The 24,567-nt window shown below is 41.8% G+C and overlaps 1 protein-coding gene across 1 annotated transcript in view; it reads right to left on the bottom strand.

Moving 5' to 3' along the window:
* LOC124275174 (ras GTPase-activating protein nGAP-like) overlaps nt 1-19,948 on the bottom strand; it is a 34,286-nt gene extending 14,338 nt beyond the window's left edge. The window contains 5 exon segments of the mRNA XM_046710672.1: nt 6,668-6,769; nt 7,264-7,475; nt 14,949-15,053; nt 15,469-15,564; nt 19,841-19,948. Of these exon segments, the coding sequence (XP_046566628.1) occupies nt 6,668-6,769; nt 7,264-7,475; nt 14,949-15,053; nt 15,469-15,564; nt 19,841-19,948 (623 nt within the window).
* Nucleotides 19,949-24,567: the final 4,619 nt, after the last annotated feature.

Here is a 24,567-nt window from a genome sequence, read left to right as displayed (position 1 = left end):
GTTGTGGGCATGGGGGGTGTTGGGGCCTCTGGGTGTTGTGGGCATGGGGGTGTTGGGGCCTCTGGGTGTTGTGGGCATGGGGGTGTGGGCATGGGGGTGTTGGGGGTCCTCTGGGTGTTGTGGGCATGGGGGGTGTTGTGGGCATGGGGTGTTGGGGGCCTCTGGGGTGTTATGGGTGTGGGCATGGGGGTGTATGGTGTTGGGGCAGGGGTGCCTCTGGGTTGGGGTTGTGTTGTTATGAGGGTTATGTTGGAGTTGGGGTGTTGGAGCTTTGGGCGTGTTGGGGGACAATTACACTTAATTAAACAAGGAAGAAACATTTTGGTGCAGATGCTAGTGACAACAGTATTTAGCATCTACACCAAAACGTTGTGTATATTGTATTAAAGAAGTTGTATCTCCACAAAACTATCTCTCGTTCAGCCTAGATTAGGGAGTTGAGGGTGATGCACACCCTGAAGCTTGTGGTTGGGAGATGATTAGTAGAATGGTGATTAGTAACAAGGTTCATGCAGAGATGGCTTCCCCAGTTATCTGATAATGTGGGACAGTGATTCAGTGCATCCCAACGATGGTGGTCTCAGTGCTCGCCAATATATTGTGTAGGAGACAGTTAGATCCACATGTGTCAGCTACATACTGATAACATCAAACAACATGATTCATGGCACCAAGAAAGAACTCCCCTTAAGACAAATAGCAACAACAGGAAATACCGTAGTTGGATTCCGATAAGAATTAAAAACAAAACATTGCTCGATTGCTGCAATAGATCAAATCAAAGTTTTTTCTAAGGCAAAGTGAGTAAAAACATCAAACAGTGCCGGGACAAGATCTTCAACATTGAATCATTTGCAATAAAGTGTCCTTAAATTCAGTCCAGCACTTACAGTACATTGAATACAATATCAAACTCCAGATGCTCAATCATCATCTATTATGTTCAATTTAAAACTTTCAATGATATTTAACTGCTGCATCACTTAATCATTGTGAAAAGAAGTCTCTATTCCCACACATGAAGTGACAGTTAAGAATCCCAGCCGGTCCTGTGAGTGTCGAGGATGTACACCCGAGCTGGGAGACCCTCACTCTCTCTGACACTGATTGAAGCCAGCTCACAACTTGTATGTAATTATGTCTGCTTAGTGGTTAGGTAAATAGTACTGAGAGACACTATGGAGGCTGCTGAGGGAGATAATTTTCTTCCTTGAGACAATCATCAATGTAATTTGTGCTGAGAAAAAGTATGAAAGAACAGTTGTGACACAATGAAACTGTCCTTTTCTTCACACGTCAGGGCATTTAAACAGTCATTAAAACAGGAGACTTGGCAACAGACAACACACTTGGATAATTTGCTGAAACTCCAAAATATCTCACTGAGAAAATACAAATTTGAGGATGATCTTTTCAAAGCAGTTAATGAAATCTCAGTAGATGTCTACTATGAACTGGACAAGCCCAAAGGCCGTATAAAGACATTTCCTCTCAAGTGCATGTATGGATGCATGGATGCACACATACACCCTGCTCATGCATCTTGTGTCATGTGTAATTTGTTCTGCCACTTATGGGGGCGGCAGGTAGCCTAGTGATTAAAGTGGTCACTCCTCACGCCGAAGACCTAGGTTTGATTCCCCACATGGGTACAATGAGTGAAGCCCATTTCTGGTGTCCCCTGCCGCGATGTTGCTGGAATATTGCTAAAAGCGGGTAAAACCAAACTCACTCACTGTCACTTATGGATACAAAGGTTAAGAGTTACATGCCCTTGGTTAACAATTCGGCAAAACAAAACATAGTCCCACATAGACGGCTTAAAATGCTGAATACAGGAACCTGAAACACTACTTTCGACCATCTCAAATATGTCGGTAAAGGCTATGGCCTCGGAAGATTCAAGAAGTCATCACATGACAGTCATGTGACACAGACAACCATAAACCCTGCAGTAAAGATAGCAGCAGAGTTAACATGAAAGGCCTGCCATGATTTTCCTCACAGATGAGTAAGCTTTATTGGAATAATATTTACACCCCATACTGATAATCCCATAAAAGCTCACATGGCTTTGTTGACATTCCGAATCTATAATAACGTACTATCTTAGCTCATAAATTCAGAAATAAATTTCACATGTACATGCATGTGGCAGTTCAGAAAAAAAGTCGGTTAACTCTAAAAAAAATCTATGAGCTTATATAAATATTCAAATCAACTCTATACTGTTTGTCACCATTTAAAAATATCAATCGGGTTTAATTCTGTTAAAACAACAGTTCAATTCACAACACATGACACTCTTTTTTAAACCACTACAAATCCATGCCTTAAATTCACAAATTTTTCCATTCAAGTTACAATCAACAAGAAGACACGTGTAGCATTTGAAAGATTTAAAGAATTATGGGTAAATATGACACATAGGGACAACAAAACATGGTGGCGTGTCACGAGGAGTGATGTTTGCAGAGAGTGAGCGCCAGTCTTAATCTTGTAACCTCAACTTAGTCTTTCCGAGAACATGGCTGATGTCAGCACAAACAAAAAGGGCACATGTTCACCCAAAATCCATCATAATCGCCTCAACCCAAAAGAATTGTTTAATCTTGGCTTGAAGGCTCCAGGGCTTGGCTTAAGAACCATTGCAGAGCTTTGATGTCAATTGATTGGCTCTACACTATTTGTATGCCATATAAATTAACTATATGCCTCATGAGAAATATACCGGGGCCAAAACGACTTTTTTGAAATTTTTAATGTTAGAACATACTCTTTCCAAATAGGAAAAAGATTGATCCAAAGGATTAAAATGTGAGTTCATATTTAGTCTGTAACTGCCTATAAATCTCCTGGTTACCAAAAACTTTCAAAAGCAAGTTATATAATTAATATATGCACATATCTTCATTTTTAATCAAGAAATATGTTGGTGTACACAACACAAAACAAATTTATTAGGAAAAAATGCAATCCTCTTCATACTGCTAACCATACCCATGAGGCATATTTGATGAAAAACTTCATGAATCCAGAACAAATCCAACATAAGTTCTTCATGTAGCATATTTGTACACCATTACTTTTTTGGAATTCTACATATTACAGTGGCTAAATATTTTTCACTGTTTTTCTCTAGCATAAATAGCTGAAGTGTGTTACTAAGAACTGTAAATATACTTTGAGTCATCAAGATCTTGACAGCATGCACAACAATTACTCTGTCCACTGGTTGGAAAACCATAGGTTACAAGGTTACAGGGGCGGTGGGGTAGCCTAGTGGTTAAAGCGTTGGCTCGTCACGCCGAAGACCCGGGTTCAAATCCCCACATGGGTACAATATGTGAAGCCCATTTCTGGTGTCCCCCGCCGTGATGTTGCTGGAATATTGCTAAAAGCGGCGTAAAACGTAACTCAGTCAGTCAGTCAGTCAGTCAGTACAAGGTTACAAGGTTAGAAGGTTAATGAGTGAGTGAGCTGGGTTTACGTAGCTTTCAGCTAGGGATGCCACGACACATCGATACATCAGTGCATCGATACCTTTCCTAAGACGATACAATTATTGATACATTCAAAACTATCGCTATTTAGTTTTGCAATTGTATCAAGTTTTTTTTATGCTATGAGAGTTATAAATGATCATTTTTCATGCACAAAGATGGGAAATTAAAACTTATTAATCTCTGAGAATAAAAAATGTTGATCTTTTCATAGATAATTATAAAATATGAAATATTAATGTTCCAAATGTAACTAAATTTACGCAATAATGCTGCGAAAATAGGTATCGAATCATGACATGGGTATGGTGATACGTATCGATTCATGAAACTTATCTATCGTGACATCCCTACTTTTAGCAATATTCCAGCAACATTACGGCGGGTGACACCAGAAATAGGCCTCACACATTGCACCCATGTGGGGAATCGAACCTGGGTCTTTAGCGTGACGAGTGAACGCTTCAACCACTAGGTTACAAGACTAGATGACCTGTATCATTCAAACTCTTTACAGTGTTGTTGGGTAGAATACTTTGGCTAAATAGATGATTCATTTTAAAATTTTGCAACAGTTGCCACAGAAAAGTCCTCAATACAGACCATTGTTCAGAGAAGGAACAGACTTAACAAACAAGCAAAACAATTTGACATGTGTAACCTTCAGAGACACACAGAATACAAAATGTCGGTTCTGTGATGTGGAAAGTGAGTGGACTGACACAAGGAAACTACCCTGGGGGAACTAGAACTGTACTCATGATAGACAGGTTGATTGAACCTGGCACAGAATATACAGTGATACCATCTAACTGGCCTGGGGGTGGGTACCTTGCTGATGGAAGCTGTTCACCCCCCCCAGGCAACACTGAAACCCTGTTAAACCTTAGCTCAACTTCAATCTTCTCAAATCTGTTGTCTGGAGGTTTATGAACTATCAAAATGACTGTGACCTAAGTAAGTGACCTATCTATGGGTATACTTTTCTTTAGTTGAATTATCAATATATAGGATAGACTACTTATTTTGATAAAATAACTGGAACAGCATTTGAATTACAAAAGCAGAAGCAGCTCCATCTCTACCTTGCTGTGAAACACCTCACACTTTCCCACCAGAAACATACTGACAGTTGACCTCACAAACATCTATCTTTACACAAGGCTGCGGCTTCATAATGAAAAATATTATGAACTTTTTGTTGTTTGTTTCAGCAGTTTTAAATACTGTTGGTTAAAATTGTATTTATTTCAAACAGAAATGTAAAATATTTATTCCACCCCCTGAGTTGATGTGGTAGAATCTGAAGGTCAAGCCAGAGCTACACAAACTCCACCATCGGCTGCTGTACCGACACGTCCACATCATGCATGTTCCCCTCTTAGCGCCTTCCCTCTCTATCTCAGCTCCAAGTTTAAAACTTAACCTGTTTAAGTTTCACATATTAGTTTCAAACATGGCGCTCTACCAAGAAGGTTTTTACACTTCGGTTCTGCTGGCCAGGAATGAAGTATTCGGCACCAAAGTCTATCACGTGAACAAGCACAAGTTCATACCTACTTGCTATGTGATTTGGTGCATTATGTTGTTGATTTTCTTTCTAAAGGTTCTTTTTCAAAAGAAGTATCTTATGACCGTGATTATGCCTGATATTTCTTTATAATTGTTTTCATCACAATTTGTCAGCTTCATGTCGAAGTTTGTAAACGGATTTGTTAGATACATCACTGCAGCATCACACCAGATGCACGATATGCCACAAACTCGTGTTTGGGTCTCAGGGAACAGGTCTCTGTCAGCTTGTATGGACATGCTAATCTTCAAATATTTCATAACAGCTGCTGTGCATGTTCGTCATTCAAGAACGTTTCAACAAACATCAATTTCAAAAAGTCTGTGAAATGTTTGATTTCCAACTATATTTTCTAGGCTGAAAGTGAGTGAGTGAGTGAGTGAGTCTAGTAGTGACCCAAAAGTACTAGAGTGAGTGAGTTGAGTGAGTGAGTGAGTGAGTGAGTGAGTGAGTGAGTGAGTGAGTGAGTGAGTGAGTGAGTGAGTGAGTGAGTGAGTGAGTGAGTGAGTGAGTGAGTGAGTGAGTGAGTGAGTGAGTAAGCGAGCGTGCAGTCAGTAATTTCCAGCTGTAGACATTTTGCAGAGGTCCATGACTATTCAGGTCTGAAATATAGTGACACAGGACATGAGCCACTATCTACAAGGTGTACAGCATGATCAGTTGTGTCAAGGAGCCTTTCCAGTGACTGCATTTACAAATAATTGTGTACTACTCCACAGTTTCAGGAGATAACATCTAGTCCCCCAAGTATACTACTCTACCTGTGTCCTTGGTCCATTGGACACCGTGATCAAAGCCCTATGACAATCATAATTCGCATATTCTAACACTGACTATTAAAGTCTGGGCACTACATGAGCTTTGTGTAAGTGTTCCCAAGTCTTTAGTAAAATATTAACACATAATTTTTAAAGACACTTTTCAGATGCCAAATCTCACAACTTCTCTAACCTCCAAGGCCTCTGGCAAAATGCTCTCAGTCAACTCTTATGGACATGTTAATCTTTTAATCCCTACCCACAGAAAACCGTTTAATCTTTTCTCACATATAACACAACATTAGGCAGCAGAAGCTTCTCATAGAGGAAACGAGATTCGTTATGACCGAGTAGTGACTTGAGCCCCTGCCATTATGATAATCAGTTAGCAAAGAGCCGTTATCTACTGGTATTTAGACGGACGACTACATGCATCATTCATCCTCACAAGCTAAGCTACACGGAAGCCAATACATACAGACATGGATTAACTCTTAACCTCAAACAACCATTTCTTGAAAGTAAAAATGTTCAGATAATAGGACAACAGTGTTTCTGAGTAGAAGATGAGGCAACAGACACATCATATACCCCAACTACATAATTTCATAGGGAAGGCATCTTGAGATTCAAATTCTACTGATGACATGACTAGTGTCAACTCACTTGTGTCTGGTGCCTACAAACCAACAATCAATCACTAAGGGATTCAAACCCATGAACACCTCAGGTAGGCATGGCAAAAGATGCAAGTCTGTACATCTAGTTGTGTCTCCTTGAACAAATGGCCAGGTCTGCCTTAGAGAAACTTCAAAGCTATTTGAAACACTTACCTCTTTTTGGGAGAGACATTCTTTGCTTCTATCACCCAAAGTTTCATGGAGTTGTCCGTCCTTCGACATTCCTCCTGGTTGGGGCGAACAGTCCGCCGCAAACTGGGTGGAAAATAACAACTGGTTTTAGACTTACAAACATCTGTGACAACTAAGGAGCAACTCGTGGATGGTTGGTCTTATAATAGATCCATGGGTCTTTCTTGCAGTATAAAGCAATATGTCAAACAATCTATAGGTTGAATGAATGTATAAAAGAGCAGGAAGAATCACATATTCATAGTTTCCAATGATCATCAAGTGATTCTTTAAACCATGGAGAATGGAGAAACCCACAAGCTTTTGTATGGAGCTGACAAACCTATCTACATTATCAGGACAAACCAAACTTGGAACAATGAAGAAATGTTTCCAGCAGGTACAGGGGACACAACTCTGCCAAGGGAATTATGGACCCTTACACACTGCCATCCTTGTTCCAACAGAATGATGTTGATTGGCTGGCACATGACTGTTGAATTCTGGTCTTTCAGTCGCACGTCTACATTGTTCCACCTGTGAGAGTCCTACAACTATGGTTTACAAGAGTTACTTACCTTTCTATCCACTTGTCCCTCTCCTCTGCAGTGCGACAAGAGATGTACTTGCTGCCATGGCTGGTTGACACTTGGAAGCAGTGGTCCTGTCCCAGGACGCTACTGTGCAGCGGTTTGATCTCCAGGTCTGGCGCGGTCAGATCGATCGAGTGCATACTGGAGGGATTAGTCAGGAGAGATTCATGGGAACGGGAGGTCCGTATATGCGGGAACTAATCAGAGACCTGCAATGAAACAAAACAGGTTGAGGACATGGTAGCGCAATACTGAAATGGACGGCAGATCTACTACGAGAAATAGTTGGATGTTATTAGCATGGACAGTGTGCTGAAACGACAAGATGACAACAAAAGGAAACAACAAAAACACATAAATCTGCAATATCACAAACATTCAGTCCGTAAATTAAATATTAAGTTGTAGACGATGACTCTCCGCATTCTGATAAAAGATTAAACGTGGATTCGCAACATGTTTTCTGTTCTTTTCTTTTATTATTTTCCTTCAGTAACTCTGAGAAACTCTCAATGTCTGTCACGTAACAACATCACACAGTTCATCTAGCAAGCTTCTAGATGTTATTTACAAATCCTGCTTTCCTTCAACTATTCAGAAGTTTCTTGGAGACCAACCCAAGAGTGTCCTTCATGTAATATTTTAGCAAAGCTCCTTCTAGTTATCATTTCACTGTTATTTACAAATTCTATGTTCCTTCAACTACACATGTTGATAGCAAGAGCTTCACACCAATGTGTAAATCTGTATAGCCTTCAGAAGACAGATGTGTTGTTGTTTCATCAGGTATGTAAATGATACACATTCCAGAGTCCCAGCTGTGGCCGTTCATGGACATATTGACACCTGTATGTCATAATGAATATCTGGCCATATACCTCACACCTTCTGCTACGTTCCTCACAACTTGCTCAATCAATAATCACTGACCTAGATACAGAAGGCACGGATTTCATTTCCCATTAATGTCTTACTGGCATTCCTTTTGATTTCCCATGATCACAACGCTGATAGGAACAGCTGGAATCAGATTCTGTCTGATTGGAGAACACATCTCATGCATTGTTTAAAATCCTTGTAAAATTCCAGTTCAATTGTAATGAATAAATATATATTACCTCAAAGTAGTTGATCAACAGATCGTATCTCGTTGACAGTGATTTACTTGGATTTTGAACTGGTTAAAGTATGTGCGTCCGTGTAAAATGTGATTAAAACTGTAAATTATTAACACAGAAACACAGCAACAGAAAATTCTATTTGCTATCATCTTCACTGGCATGCACAAAGTCGAAACAACAACTAAAAAACAGAATTCAACGAAATAAATATTTTTAAGCCTTTTCAAAAGGAACAGGAAGGACATAATGAAAGCTTTCAAAGAAAATATTACAATGTGCCAATTGTTTATAAAACACCACCTGATTGGACAAAACAGTAATCCCAACCACACATCCATACTGTCTTCCTGAAAACTGGTAGTCACTAGTGTCAGCTGAATCCTTGTGGGAAGTACATCCGGATTGTAAAGGTGATAGCTCCCTCCAACTACTTCCACTCAAGTGGTTTACATCACACTACATCCTTTGAAAACATACAAGTTCCGTATGAGTTAGTAAGAATCACACTCAAGTTATCTTGAAAACACCACATTAAACCAACACAAAATCAAATTATCCATCTGCAACAATAACAAGTAAATTATCATTGTTTTCAAAAATGACCAAACCACCTGTTGTACCATAATCACTGAAGTGAGAAAAAACCCAAAGAAGAGAAGCTGTCTTACACTGACACTGTCAAGGACACCATCAGTTAATGCAAAACCATAAACTCAGTCCTAAGGAACACAGTCCCTATCCACAGATAAATATCAAACTAATTCAGGTCAATGTTCCACCTCAAAAATAATCAACTCAGCAGAAGGATTCATCTCCATCAGTGACAGCCATAGACACAGGTAGGTTTAGACTGATGACCAGTTTCAAGTGTTCATAGATCCGACACACCTATAAATAAAAGCGACAAAACCCTTTCCACATTCATAAGAAATCCCTGCCAAAATCAGAGTCGATTGTACATTGTGACTATATCATGAGCAGATGTTTGTTTCAGCAGTATTACAGCTGTATGATGTTGTTTGTAAACAAATCGGGTCTGAACCAGACAATCCAGTGATTGTCACTATGCGATACGATGACAGAACATGTGCTTATGAATCACTATGAAATAGTGATGACACCAGGTGTTCGCAAAGGTGAAAAGTCAAAAGAGTGACAATGGAACAAATTCCATGGTTTTCTGGGAGGCGGCTTGTGAATTACTACATGAGATTACTGGTATCTGAGGGACTTTACACTGTTGTGGGGAATAAAGTCACAGGGTTTTACATGACGCATGATTCCTGCGTATTTGATGCAACAATTTTGTAAACGACTCTCAAAATATTATCATACGGGTCAAGTTTGACGCAAGTTTTATGGGTGGCCCTCACAATTCAGGTCAATAAAATCGATTTGATAAGCAAAAAATGATATTGTTCGATGATAGTTTGACTTTTACAGGGCTGTCAGATTGTTCCAGGGAACTCAGAGGAGACAGTAATCCTGGCTGTTTGAATTGAACAATGCTGTAGTTTCATTTGGTGGTGTGACATACACAGTTACATACTGAGAATGATTAACATAAAGAAATAATGAAATTTTCATGACTCCCAAACATTGAAAATGACTCCCAAAAATAAATATTGTGAGTCACCATGACTCCCATTTTTATAAGTCTGTGTAAAACCCTGAAGTCACACAGATCTGTGTCACATGTGCTAGAGGAATGAATGAGAATCAATGAGAAACCTCCAGCCCCAGCAGCTGAGAGAAGTATCTGGTTTGGTATATCAGCCAAGACTAAAAGCTGGCAGGTATAATATTTTTCTCAAAAACAGCAGAAAGTCAGTCCGGGTCTGTAGTGATGTAATAGTATGTATCACAAAAATTACACTTGATGGTGTAACTCAGAGAATTCCTCAGAAAATTCTCATCCCTGTATGCAAGAAGCACATCGTCAACATTTGTCCCTGATTCAGTGGAGGATTGACGAGGCTCTGTAACATCCGCCCCAGGAAGGAAGTGCATCAAATCTAGGTCTCCATACACAATCACGATAATAAAGTCCTGGTTCAGATAGCCACGAATGACACATCACAACAAGTTGGTAGGTTTGACACAACGTCAAGCTATAGAACACCCTTAACTACAGATATAAGACTCCCCAATGTAAACAGTTTACTAAAACCACTGACTACTGACACAAAGTGGAAAACGCAGTGACTGAACGGGTTAGGCGGCTGACTTGGTATGCTGGCAATTAGGTGCCTGACTCTGAGGGTGTGGGTTCGAATCCCAGATGGGACTCAACCCTAACAATCTGTACTTTACTAAGAAAGTGTTATCCCAAATATAACATGTTACTGACATGAAACCACTAACTACTGACATGAAACCACTAACTACTGACATGAAACCACTAACTATTGACATGAAACCACTAACTACCGACATGAAACCACTAACTACCGACTAGAAACCACTAACTACCGACATGAACATGAAACCACTAACTACCGACATGAAACCACTAACTACTGACATGAAACCACTAACTACCGACATGAAACCACTAACTACCGACATGAAACCACTAACTACTGACATGAAACCACTAACCACTTCTCTGCCAACACCTTCACCACATCCATGAACACAGCAGCCCCATCCCTGGTCCAGCACCACCAGTTGAACACCATCGCAGAAGTGTCAAACACACACAGCATCAAACAACGACCCAGACACATGAATCAGACCACAGTTCTTGCCCCAGTGAACAAACTGCATCATCATCATGCAAGGCTGCAGTTACCAATTCCACAGCAGCAGTTACCGATTCCATGCAGCTGCATTATACCATGGTAAAATACCATTAATTCCTGCTACATGTGTTGTTTCCAAGTCAGTCCTGTGTAAACACTGGCTGGTCAGCTGACTGGATTCCTGCAATACATGTCTGGCACTGACAGATGGCAGGTCTAACCTTGCCTGACCCGGGTCAGCTGACCTAGAACACCGGTAGGTCACGTGTGTCACAACTGCATTCTAACCTTACTCAAAATTACAGCTTTCAATGACCAAAGGTGAGTGGGAGTTCAGACGGTTGATAAATTAAATCTTATCTCAGAAATCATTTAAATGATCACAAACAGAGTCAGTGGTGCCTATGATGGTTGATGGGTATCGTCTTTACCCATCTTAAATACACAGACCAAATACTCTGCATCTTGGTTTTATTCTGAAGTAAATGTGGGACACAATGATGCAGCCATGCGACATCCTCATCAACAGCCTCATTCACATCAACCTCAGTATCAACACTAACATCAACATCAACCTCTGGATCAACACACATCAACAGCCTCACCAGCTTCACTACCATCAATCTTGGCATCTGCAATTTCATCATCAACAGACACATCCATACCAAACATCAATATCACCAACTTTACCAACATCAACCTCGGCATCCGCAACTCCATATGAAATACACAATGCCATTTAGAAAGTGATCAAATGTAACACGTTATTTTTGGGGTTACACTTTCTTAGTAAAGTACAGATGTGTGCTGGAGATTAGGTGCATGACTCTTAGGGTGTGGGTTTGAACCCCGGATGGGACTCAACCCAACAAAAGTATCAGAATTTGTACTTTACTGAGAAAGTGTAACCCCAAACATAACATGCGTAACAACTCCATCTTTTTACACAACATCCTACTGAAACTGATGTTGACAGACAAGTTCAGGCTAGTGGGGTCCAGTGGAACATTTGACACAGACTGCAAGCTTTTTACTGAGAGCTCTGAAACCATCAAAAATATCCTTATTGTTGATAAATAACCAATCCATTCTGATAACAATCTCCTCATTACACACTGTATTCCCCTATATCTCTCTATTGGAGTACCGCACACTACCACTGCCCGGCAACATCCCCATCTGGGATCTGGCTCTGTAACTCAGGTCATCCAGTTCCATCAGGGGTACCTCATACACCGTCACCATCTATCCCTGCCTGCCTGTTACCATCTAACCCTGCCTGTCTGTCACCATCTAACCCTGCCTGTCTGTCCCAAAGCCTGACTCGGTCAAACCTATCTGTGACCACCACACCATAATGGCCAGCGTCACACCTTGGTCAACTATGGACAGATGTTATGTTAAGTCACAGCAGTACTGTAACAAATGCCTAGAGTGATAACAGGGACAGGGACTATCTGGGGGGGGAATCATGGTCAAGCTAGCTGATTCACGGGTGGACATGGGGGTTGTGTCCAGTGTGTGGGAAGATGTGATGTCAAGATTAATAGCATTCCCTCCTGCATCAGTGTCATGGCAACCATATCCAGCACTTGGTGACGAAACATTGACAGTCACAGATAAGGATAATAGCCTTTGAAGGAGAGTATCACAGGCAAGGTAATGCGGTGTGCAGGTGACAATATACTGACAGTCTGGGATGACAATAATGTCTGGGTTTTCTGTGAAATGTAAATGATCCGTCTCAGGGGGAACATGTACCATTTCACAAAAAATATATATCAAAAACTTATATAACAAGATTTCATACCATTTGTTTTGAGAGTGAGTAAGTGTGGTTTAATTACAAACTCCATAAAATTCCAGCTGTGATGGCCTATCAGACCAAACAATCCTGTGATTGACATGACCACCAGTCTGTGCACCATCAGGACACAATGGCATGCCGAGTCAGCGACATCCAATACAGTCTGCTGTCTCTATCCAATCTGATGAAATTTGTAACAAAACACAAAGTACACGGTACTAAGGCAAGGAAAAAATAACTGATGATGGGATGACCCATTTGCAGAGAGCTGAGAGTCCATCAGGGATGCAGTTGAGCCAACATAAAGCATCACTTCCATTGAAGCAATGTGTACAATATTGTTCAAGTACCCTCATCAATCTGTTAAACCCTTTCTAACAGCAACACACATCCTCTAGGGCATTATGTCACGTATTACATGGTCATCTTCATCCCAGCAAACAACAGCATCTCCATACTGACAGTCTAATTGGATGGAAGAAGAAGGATCCCTAGGGCTGAGACTGTGTATAACTTGGTTACCCTAGCACCCCATACAACATGCTCTTAATATTGCTGATGTCAGCGGATCTGTTTCTATGCAGCAGACTCCCTAGGGCTCTGGGTCGTATATCACACGTACATCCCACTCTCCCTGCCCACAGGAGCCTAGCAACAAGCTGTTACAGACCCATGACATCACAGTTATGTGGAGCCACTAGGAGCCCTAGGGAGCCACTAATGTTATGGCAAGTCACACGTTACATGGACAGAATTAATGCGAGGCAAGTTAGTGAATGTTTTCCCCATGCTGTTAAAGGCAGGATCAATCTGATACCAGTATGCCCATGGTGTAACACAAAGCCATATCAGCATCACTTGAAAGTACAACAATGTATATAACAGTCACAGCAGGGAGCGGCAGATATGGGATTTATAACATGGAAAGTCCATCTAACATAGAACCTAACATTAAACATGTTTAACCTGATCATAATGGGGAGAGAAAGTGCAGACTGGAACAAAAGGTGATATACATGTCAACAATCGGTGGATAATGTCCCTGTAAACAAGTGATACGGGGAGATAAGGTCCCCCCTCACTATCTAGATTCCTACTCTAAATCAAGGACTGACCGGATGCTGGGGCTGCTTGGCGGTTTCAGAAGTTCAGTAGGTTATGGTGGAGGCACAGGAAGAGGAACAACAGACACTCAAGTAGCAGCAGATCAACCACATCAAGGTGGGGGATGTAAGGCTAGTTCTTAGGGAAGTAGTACTTGACCAATTTTACTGGTCACTCATAATAGGTAATTAAGGTATTTCAGGAAATAAGTATTTCAAATTTGGAATTTAACATTTAAGTAATAAATGGTCCGTAATGCTTACAGTCCTACACCTACATCTCTGTATAACCAGTGATGAGAGTGGGACATGTAGAAACTTGGGAAAGACTTCCGCCCGTATCCCCCCTTAAATTTAATTCTAGTCAAATCATATCACCTGAGTATCTATTCCTCATCTGATAAGGATGAGTTTTAACATGTTAATTTTAAACATTTAACATGCTAATTGTATATGAACATACGGTACTGAAACATGCCACTCAAAGAAATGTTTCCTCATCGTTAAAATTTAGGGGGGCTACGGGCGGAAGTCTTACCGAAACGTGTACAGGTTTTCAAGATTACCTTACATGGTCCAAAAAGCCCACTAAAATATGCACTCAACACTTGGCTCCATATGTTACTACCAGGGCAAACCTCCTTCCCCCCATGATTGCATAGAGCGATGATCCAAGGCACCCCCTCTCTAGTGAAAGTCCTGTGACTGAACCCCCACCCCCTCTCCAGTGAAAGTCCCGTGAATGAACACCTTTCACAATGTGCAACAGGGAGGGTCTGGGGCTGCCTCCCCCCAACTATCTGCTATGGGGAGGGTCTGAGACTGAACCTCCCTAAACTATCTGCTGGAGGGAGGGTCTGTGATTGACCTGCTACCAAGTGGTCACAAGACAAACCCTGACTGTCTTCAAGGAGGGGTGAAGACTGACCCCTTGACTGGCTGCCACTGAGTCTGCTGGCCAGGCCATGCTGTCCCTCACTGAGTCCTCAAGTGTCTCACCCTATTATCATTATAGAAAGCTTGTTAAGTACTTGAGCCCCAGAGGGTGTCCAGCAGTTTAATGACCGGCCTGCTTTAACTAGTAACATTCCTGTCCAGCGTCTTGCTTTCAACAAGTGGCAATAATGGGGTTTGAAGAAGATGTTATGGCAAGTTTAGAGCCCCATGTATTTAACTGCTGAAAGTCAAATACCGCTCCCTATGGGGTGAGGTTTATGACAGTCAGATGGGAACATCCCCCATGTAGACATGCTGACAGACAATACCGTAATACAGCCTATGTTATATAGTATTCACATTGAGCAGATCTTGGCCATGGTGTGTGGCCTGACATGGAGCAGAAACCAGACTGAGATACAGAGGACTGTCATGACTGGGGCAGTGTGCACAATAGCTGGATTCAACAACAAGCCCACCAATCCACCAGCCCCATTGTTCTGCCTGATTGCTCCCTTGATATAGATGACAGGGACTCTTGCCTGGGGCCTCTGTATACCCACACAGTCACAGAGCTGACAGAGCAGTCAGGGCAGTCACATAACCCTCAGAGGTCACAAAGTTGACAGAACAGTCACAGAACCCTCACAGAAGTTACAAAGCTGACAGGACAGTCACAGAACCCTCACAGAAGTCAGAGCTGATAGAACGGTCATGGAACCCTTACAGTGGTTACAGAGCTGACAGTTGTTAGAACAATCACAAGGCTGTCATATGTCATCAGAGGGTATTCACAGTGAAGACATACCAAGGTCACAGAAGAGTCAGGAGCTGAATTATGTCTAAAGCTCATATTGGACATCACTTGCCCTGTTTACCATATAACGAAGTGGACAGGTGATGTTTTTGCAGGTGTAACCACTATCTCCAGAAGAAACCGTGTAGATCACCTAGTGTAAGTGGGGAGCCATGAAATAATATAGTAATGTGATTGTCCACATCACCCCAGGGGACAGGGGACAGGGGACATTCACAACATGTAATTCTGGCCCTTAACTTTCAATAACCTATGACAAATTGATGACAGGACAGATGACTGATGGACCTATGGAAGACAGGCAGATCACTTCAATAAATGTGAACTTTCACTTATCTCAGACAAGGCACATCACATAAAACATTATTTTACATACCTACATTTATGGTAAAAACAATTCAGGCCTTAAGAGACAAACAAGGTTTTTGTTGACATCTGACCCCACCCTAAACACAAGCTTGACTGTAGAAACACATGTGAGAATGCCGACACACTAGGCCTGGCAACAATCACACAATAAGTTGTACACTATGTCCCCTGGGACAGGCCATGAAACATGACGGACACATGTTGGTAAAAGCTCTCCAATAAAAGTGCAATAGATCTGCCCCCATAACCAAGAACTGAATGCACCCATGTGGGTATGGAATGTCTGGGCTTAAGTAGAAAATGGTCTTGTGATGAAAACAGAGGCATAGGTCACTGGCAAAATATGTGACATCTGACAATGTAAACACTACACTGTTGGGCTTTTGTTGGGTAGCACAGCGGGTATGGGTTCACTTGTCCCCATCGGGAGTTCAGCATCATAGTCAGGGTGCCTTGTCATAGCCTTGTCATAGCTGCTATGTTAGATATTTGTTGCATAGCATTCCATGAAGGAACAGTGGCAATATTCTATAAACTACACTATAAACGTTAGGATTAAGGAATAAGGACCACAGAAATTTAAATGCTCGTGTTTTGAGAACACAAGGACCCTATTATTTTAAGCACAGCCATGACTGTACCGGTTTAAACAATGACAGATATTTATAAACAAGTCACTCACCAGCCTGTGGGTTATGTACATCTACTGTGTTGCTATGTTTGATACATCTGGTGCGAAGAAGTGAAGCGACATATTTCCTTAAATCTAATTTCAACTTCCCTGACTCTACAAGTATCTGTGTACTCATCCATCTGGTCAGCCTCCTTGAGACTCAATACACATCCAAATGCTCACATTCACTCTAATGTTAAGTAAGAATTCTATTCAGTCAATCATTGTGTCGATTCCATGATGTCTTGCTGGCCACACTTAATTCAAAACGTGCTTGTTTCAAGCACAAGACACCAATAAATTCTAAAGAAAGTTTCTAGTCCCCCATCATAGTTGTGTGTACACTGACATCAGACAGACTAGACTAATGCTTAGTGTCTGAATATATATAACTTTGATAGTAACAAATGAACCCATTTAAATTGAAAAGGAGCCCAGTGAGTTGGGAGACTCAGAACCTGAGGAAATCTAGACTTGCTTCATTCAGGGCTTTAGTATTGCAGGGTAGGCTGAGCAGTAGGGAAAATAATGGGGTTTAGGGACTGAGACTACAGCCGGTTTAGGGACCGGAGACTACAGAGACTACAGCCGGTTTAGGGACTGAGACTACAGCCGCTACAGAGGGACTGAGACTACAGACCTACGAGACTACAGCAGTTTAGGGACTGAGACTACAGAGGGTTTAGGGACCGAGACTACAGCGGTTTTAGGGACCGAGACTACAGACTACAGCCAGTTTACCTACAGCCGGTTTAGGGACTGAGACTACAGCCGTTTAGGGACCAGACTACAGCCTGAGACTTAGGGACCTACAGCCGGTTTAGACTACAGCCGGTTTAGGGACCGAGACTACAGCCGGTTTAGGGACTGAGACTACAGCAGGACCAGCAACTGCAGCTCCTTTCTACATCATCTCTCTGACCTCTGACCGCTCACACTGACCTCAGCTGTCAGTCATCAATGATTCTGTAGATCTGCAGCAGCTGGTACCCCCTGTCTACACCTCCCTAGGGCACTGCCCCCACTTGGTGGGTGGGTGGGTGAGGTGGGGTGGTCATCATGAGGGGGTAATGTCATTCACCACATGACATCATCTACACACTACCAACAACTCAGAACCTAGCTGTATCTAGACTTATCTAGACTTGCCTCTTTAGGTTAGAATTACTATACATCCATGGGCTTAGTATTCAGTACAGCCTTGGAGCAAGGCTACAAGAACACCTACAAGGGTACAACAAAGGAGAGAGGCGAGAGAGAGCTATTAAACATATTGTGAACTAATCTGATTTAGTAAACATTAACAGCAGCTAATAACTCAGAAAGACACTGTTGAAGGAGGCACACAATTCAGTGGAGCCTTAACAGAACAGGTAGCATGTGTGTTCCTGAAGGAGACACTGACGAGCCTTTACAGAGCTAATGTGTAGCAAGATATATATCACATTTTAAATTATGATATATGAGGTTAATTTGTCAGTAAATTATGCCCAGTTTATTGAGACAGCTAGAATCCTTTGAGGATGGCAGCAGGTCAGACCACAACACCACCAGGTCTCCACACACATGCATGCTATTGACTCTCTGTAATGATAACCTTCTGATAACTCTGTCAAATTTGCCACAGCAAATCTCCCCAGTCCTCCTCCTCTAATCTGAACCCCTGTATGTTATCTGCCTCTCCTGAATCCTCCCCAGATGGAGCTGCTATCTCCTGTAGTTTGTTGACTTTCTGTACACCTGAATGATCAAAGGCCTACACGTCCGATACAAGCAGCACCGGGCGGATTACTCGCTCCAACATTGTTATCAGCCTACAGACCTTGATTAAACCAGGACTTCCAAATGTAGAATGTGGAAAAGTCCACAAACAAATATGCAACACATATCCCGTGGCTAAGTCATCCCTCTTCATCCTGAACGCTTAATCCATCAGGTTTATCAACCATCTTGCCTTGAGGTATGAAGGATGTATGTTCTCTGGCATTGTTAACGGATCAGCTCAGATGTACAGTGTGTGTGTGCCACAGATGAGCGAAGACAGGACAAGGGCTAACATCAAGTTCCAACAACACTCGGCTATCCGTCCCAACACAAAACTGTAATACATACAGTGCTAATGCCATTTTTCTGGGAAAAACAACAGATTCAACAGATATGATTTCATGATAAAACATTTGATGGGGTGAAGCAGAGGTGAAGTAGGGGTGTTTGGTTGGATGGTTGTTAGTGATCTCTAAGGGCGAAGGGTTGGGGGTTGGGCTGGGGTCGGTGATGGTATGGTGAGCTGGGAGTTATTAATGTCCTCCAGGAGAGAGAGGTAGGGGCATTAGGCATGGTGGTTATTACTGATCTCTGAAATCAAGTCCCATTTTTCTACATCCTAATTCCTTGCTAAATCCTTCTATCAGGGTTGTAATCTGAGCTGCAAGATCCCAATTAGCTTCTCATTTCAGCAGCTAAGTCTGAGGTAGGAAGTATGTTGATGAGGTCCATCTATCACCTCCAACTGCCTGGTGATGACAAGCTGTAAATTGAGACAGATATTCAGGCAGGGAAGCCCTGATCTTGACATCTCATTGATCAGGTGAACTTGCATGTATTGAACTGCATGTCTGGCTTAAAGACTGCCGCGATAATAAGGCAGGGTCTGCTCCAGGTCTTGTAAACTGCTGCAGCAATTGACTCTACAAGAAAGATCAATCAGCTCAACAGCAACCATGCCTGTATCGAAACACCAACAACGTCTGCATCTGAGCAGCAACAACATCTGCATCTGAGCAAACAACGTCTGCAGCTGAATAGCAACTCAACTGCATCTAAACAGCAATTTTGAATGCATCCAAATGCCAATCTTGCTTGCATGGAGCCAAAACCACATTAACTTGACTCGGAAATACATTTTTGCAACTCTGAACCCTTGAAATACAAGTGTTAACCGAACTGACTAGCATTATGTCCACAGTAAACTGTTGTTGAATGTTGCCATTACCTGCCATGGGTCAAAGCAGTGAGTCACCACCATCCCACTAGCACTACGGAGATCAATGCGGAACACAATTAAGTACTCTCTGCGACACTCCCTTGGTGGGCGGACCATGTCGACTGACTAACACAGCTGACACTACACAACTGCCTCGGCTGTATCACCACCAACTCCATTCAGCTGTCACACAACCACTACCCTCAACAACTGCCTCACATGCAGGAAACAGAACAACACAATCATTTAGGAAAATAGGACAATTGATTAGTGTACACAAACTTCTGACTACTACATGATAAACAATGTTTTCAAATTCATTATAGAACATGAACATATATGTCAACAAATACAACCAAAAAGTGACCAGTAGATTAAGACATCATCAACTACAACCGAGTAGATTGAAGCTTCATCAACTACAACTGAATAGATTGACACATGTTGAACTACAACTGAAGAGAACAAAAGATCCCTAAGTACAATGAAGGAAACCAATGTATGTTACAATTATGGAAGCCTATCTGTAACACCATATAACATTCACTAGAGATCAATTACTTGAAATTCATTTTTCATTTTAAGTTTGTGGGCTTTAAGAGGAAAAGAATCTTGCTTAGAGCCATGAGCAAAATGACCTGGTGGTTTAAATACCAGCATTCCTTCAGTATCGCAGGACTAGACAACTTGTCCTCTCCCAGAAACAAAGGATAAGACTGTCTTCAATACTTCAATGTACCAATGATAACAAACAACGTAGTATATCCCACCTTGACGAGAACAGCCGATCACATCTCAACACTAAACTCCTCATCTTATCCCTGCCACGCGAATACCGCTTCATCATCCGTCTCATCGTGAAGGAATCACTGGAATACATGGCTACACCTACATCCAATGACATCGGTGCCACAACAAGAAATCGGTCACCACAAACACATCAATGTATACTGTCCAGAACCAACATCATGGACTGACCACACCAACAGCGCTGTGACAATGGCTGCAGTGTTGATGAAGACCTACACCACTCATCAGTGATTCACTGATCATCTGAGTCACTGCCTCCGTACATTCACCGTCATGCTGCCATCAAAGGCCTGTGTTGACAATCCTCACTGTCTGTCAACAATTAACATGTACCTGGACAGGTGAGACAATAGGTGTTCACAACAACAATGGAAACAAATCAATGTCTGTGAAACATGTTCATAGTATTGTTTGGTAGCAGGAAGATGGGAATCGTATGAAATCTATTTTGCTTTAGGAGGTTGGAACATCAAATAATTTTTGGAATGGAATGAAAAAACATAACATCTTGTTACCATCAAAATATTTACATTCAGTTATTTTTGTGATAACCCCAATATGTCATGCTTACCACAACTTGAACATGATTGGATGAGAATAGTTTGGACCAGCCACTATTTTACGACAGGCATTCTCTAACAGCATATGAGGAAATCCCCTGGTTACGAGGAACAGGAAAATCATATCAGTCATCGAGACCAACCATTTACAAATTTTGATATTCTTGCTGTGATCACTGGGGACAGAAATTCAAAACCATGCAACTCACATACAAACCCCACGACTGCGACTGCCATCGACAGTAGACACAAATCCAAACCTGACACACACAAGTCCAACTGCCACTGATGTCAAACACATATCCACATGTCCTACTTCTATCACCACTGCCACCACAGAAGCAGCTGGGTCACATTACCCCACATGTACAGACACTGTACCCATACACAACCCGGATCAACCGGCCAGCAGGTTCCTCGACCAGCGTGTTCACCTGCTGCCATCCAGATTCTCACTCCGATATTGAGGAAATTTGTCAATAATGTTGCGTTTTCAAGGACCTTGCTGATTTGTGGTGGAATTTCCCGATCAATAGCCACAAGCATGTTGCATTGAGCCGCGTTCCGTAATGTTATCAACAGTGCCTGAGAGAGCTGGCTGCGAAGGATGTGTCACACGCAAGGAGTGCCGTCATTAATTATGAAACCACACTGTCTAGGGACCTGCTTCCTTAAACAATACATAGTGGCAGGAAAGAATTAGAATTTATATTGTTAAAAACTGGGCTGGAATCCGCCACGACAGGTGGTCATCAAGGAGGAGGAGACTTCTGTTACCTCCATCCCTGGACATCCTGTGTAAGCCTCATCTCAGGCAGGGGGATTGGGGGAAATGAGAGTCGAAACATTCATTTGTCAAACATATTTCTTGAAGCTTTGATGACCCATAAAGGGCTGATGATGTTTCAGAGAAATTTAAGCAATTAGCTGCCCTGTAATGTATATAAGACTGACTGGACCAATCATGGTGAGCTAGCAGACACATGGATGGACATTGATAGGTTCAGTTATTCAATCTCACAACTATGTTTTCCAAACATCATCTTTGAGACCCTTTATCGGTAGTTGGTCAGCACTGCCGGCCTCCAATTGGGTAAACTGGATTACGTAGACTGATAAATGTCAATACATCTTCCCCAACTCCATCACATTACTTTTTAATGCTGCATGGAGTAAATTGGATTATTTTGATATAATGCCAGACAGAAGTCTACAGGGGAATAGCATCCACAGTGGACAAGGTGTGAACAGTACATAATCCATTATCAGGGAATAACCATATTATCACATATCAAACCATGTTATCACACATCAAACCATGTTATCACATAATGGTAGCCTATAAGGAATGGAGTATATTTCTCCAAGATTCAAAGATTACCTTACAAAGAAACCAGCCCCAACATCTTCCCTTTTGTTGGACAACCCCACAAGTGTTGTAGCAAACAATGGTCAAGTGTTACCAGCTAAATGCCCCCAGTCTATAGTGTCCCTCTGACCAATCTGTGACAATACTGCGTAAACAAAAACAGTTGGTGTCCACCTGATCATATATCACAGACCTCAGTCGCCATCACTTGAACGACTTTCTCCATGTCCTGTACGTAATCGAAGTAATGGAGCCACTGCACTAATGACTCACCGCCTCCGTCAAGTGTCACCTTCGCTATTATCAACTGTGAAATTGACCCCATTGACCAGGGCTAGAACCCAGGGCCGCCACCATTGGACTCCCTAATGACTAGTATCAAATGTATGATCAGTCGCTTGTAACTTCAGGCGATTACTGAGCGGAATTCTCCTTGTGAAGGCTGTGAACTGAGTTCACTCATGCCTGTGAAGCCGTCACAGGGATAAGTTATCACATATCTCAACATAATTACCAAGGTTAGGTTGTAACTCGTGGAGTACAACAGCTCTAACCACTCAACAGGATTACAGGTATACTTATACAACGCTTGAGGTCTATCATGAAATAACTATTGTCACAACACCTCTAGATCTAATAATACTTAATTAAAACAAGGACGAAAACATTTTCTTGCTCCTTACCAGAAGAAAGTGTCTTAAAGTTACTGGAGACAAAACCTGTTTCTGAAACTGATGTAATTAAAACACAATGTAACAGAAACAAATACAAAAATGAAGTTATTTACCAGAATTTCCCAACCATCTTGAAGTAGTGCTGGTCAATATACAAGAGCTACTTGGTCCACACGATGTCAGTTAATCCACCACAATCACACTAAATGAGACTCCATGTTCTGGTAAGTTTGCTTCTGGTGCACAGATTCATCTGTCATCAATGTGACCGTGGTATAAAAAGTACAGCCTTGTTGAAGGTATGTCCAACTTTACGTTACAGGAAACATCCAGGTACGTCGTCATCAAACACACAGCTCTTCCAACAGAAAGAAACCTCCGAATGTGAAGCCTTCACACAGACCAGATGTGACCAGTACCACAAACACCTCTGTTGTGGACACATGGGATATACTGTGTATATCTGACCAGTATATCACAGCCAGTGGTGAGTTGACAGGTGACTTACACCAACCAAGACAGCATCAATCATATCCACATGACAACCGTGAGATGGCTAAATTACCCACAGCAGCTACACACCATCAGTGAACACCAGCGGTGACAGTGCAGAGATGTTGTCAACTATCACAAACAAGTCTACTGTGACAGTCACAAACAAGTCTACTGTGACAGTCTAAACTTGTAATAAAGTCACCAAGTAGTCACAATGTTCTTTCACTGACAGAAGAAGGTTAGAGCAGATTGATAGATAGATATCTGCTGAAGCTAGTATGGGCAGTGTAAGAGGAGACTGAAACATAACCTGCCTCTCTGCTGTACAACACTGAGTGGCCCTTGTGTGTAGCCTACAGCCGAGCTGTTCAGCCAGGTCAGTGAGGTTTGATCTCGTTGTATAAACAACACTGTTTCCTCTCTCTACAATTCTAAAACAATCGCTGGCCCGGTCCTGCTATCTGATTGGCTGGGAGGTTAATCCAACCCCCCATTGGCTTCGGGGCACGACTTAAACACAGCTTTGTGTAATTGTTGAAAATTATTCTTTATTATGAGTGTGCCTATTCAGCTAAATCAAGATTAAATTTCTCTTTAACTCAGCTGTTCTTGTTCACGTTTGTAATAATTCGTTAACAACTCAGTGTATTCAAACTTGTGAATGTATTTTCCCAATAACACATGAAATGAAGACAATTAGCAATCAATACCTGGATATTGGATTACTTGTAGCAGTTTCTTATGTACAAAACCTTGCTAAAAAACAAACATAAATTGAAAGCAGGTACTTGAACCCCTCAATATTTTCAAAAGTCCTTTTATGATTTA

This window comes from Haliotis rubra, unplaced genomic scaffold (assembly GCF_003918875.1).
Source record: "Haliotis rubra isolate DU_JTF1 unplaced genomic scaffold, ASM391887v1 Scf199, whole genome shotgun sequence".
NCBI classification, from domain to species: Eukaryota; Metazoa; Mollusca; class Gastropoda; order Lepetellida; family Haliotidae; genus Haliotis; species Haliotis rubra.
This window is presented reverse-complemented; position numbering and strand designations above follow the sequence as displayed.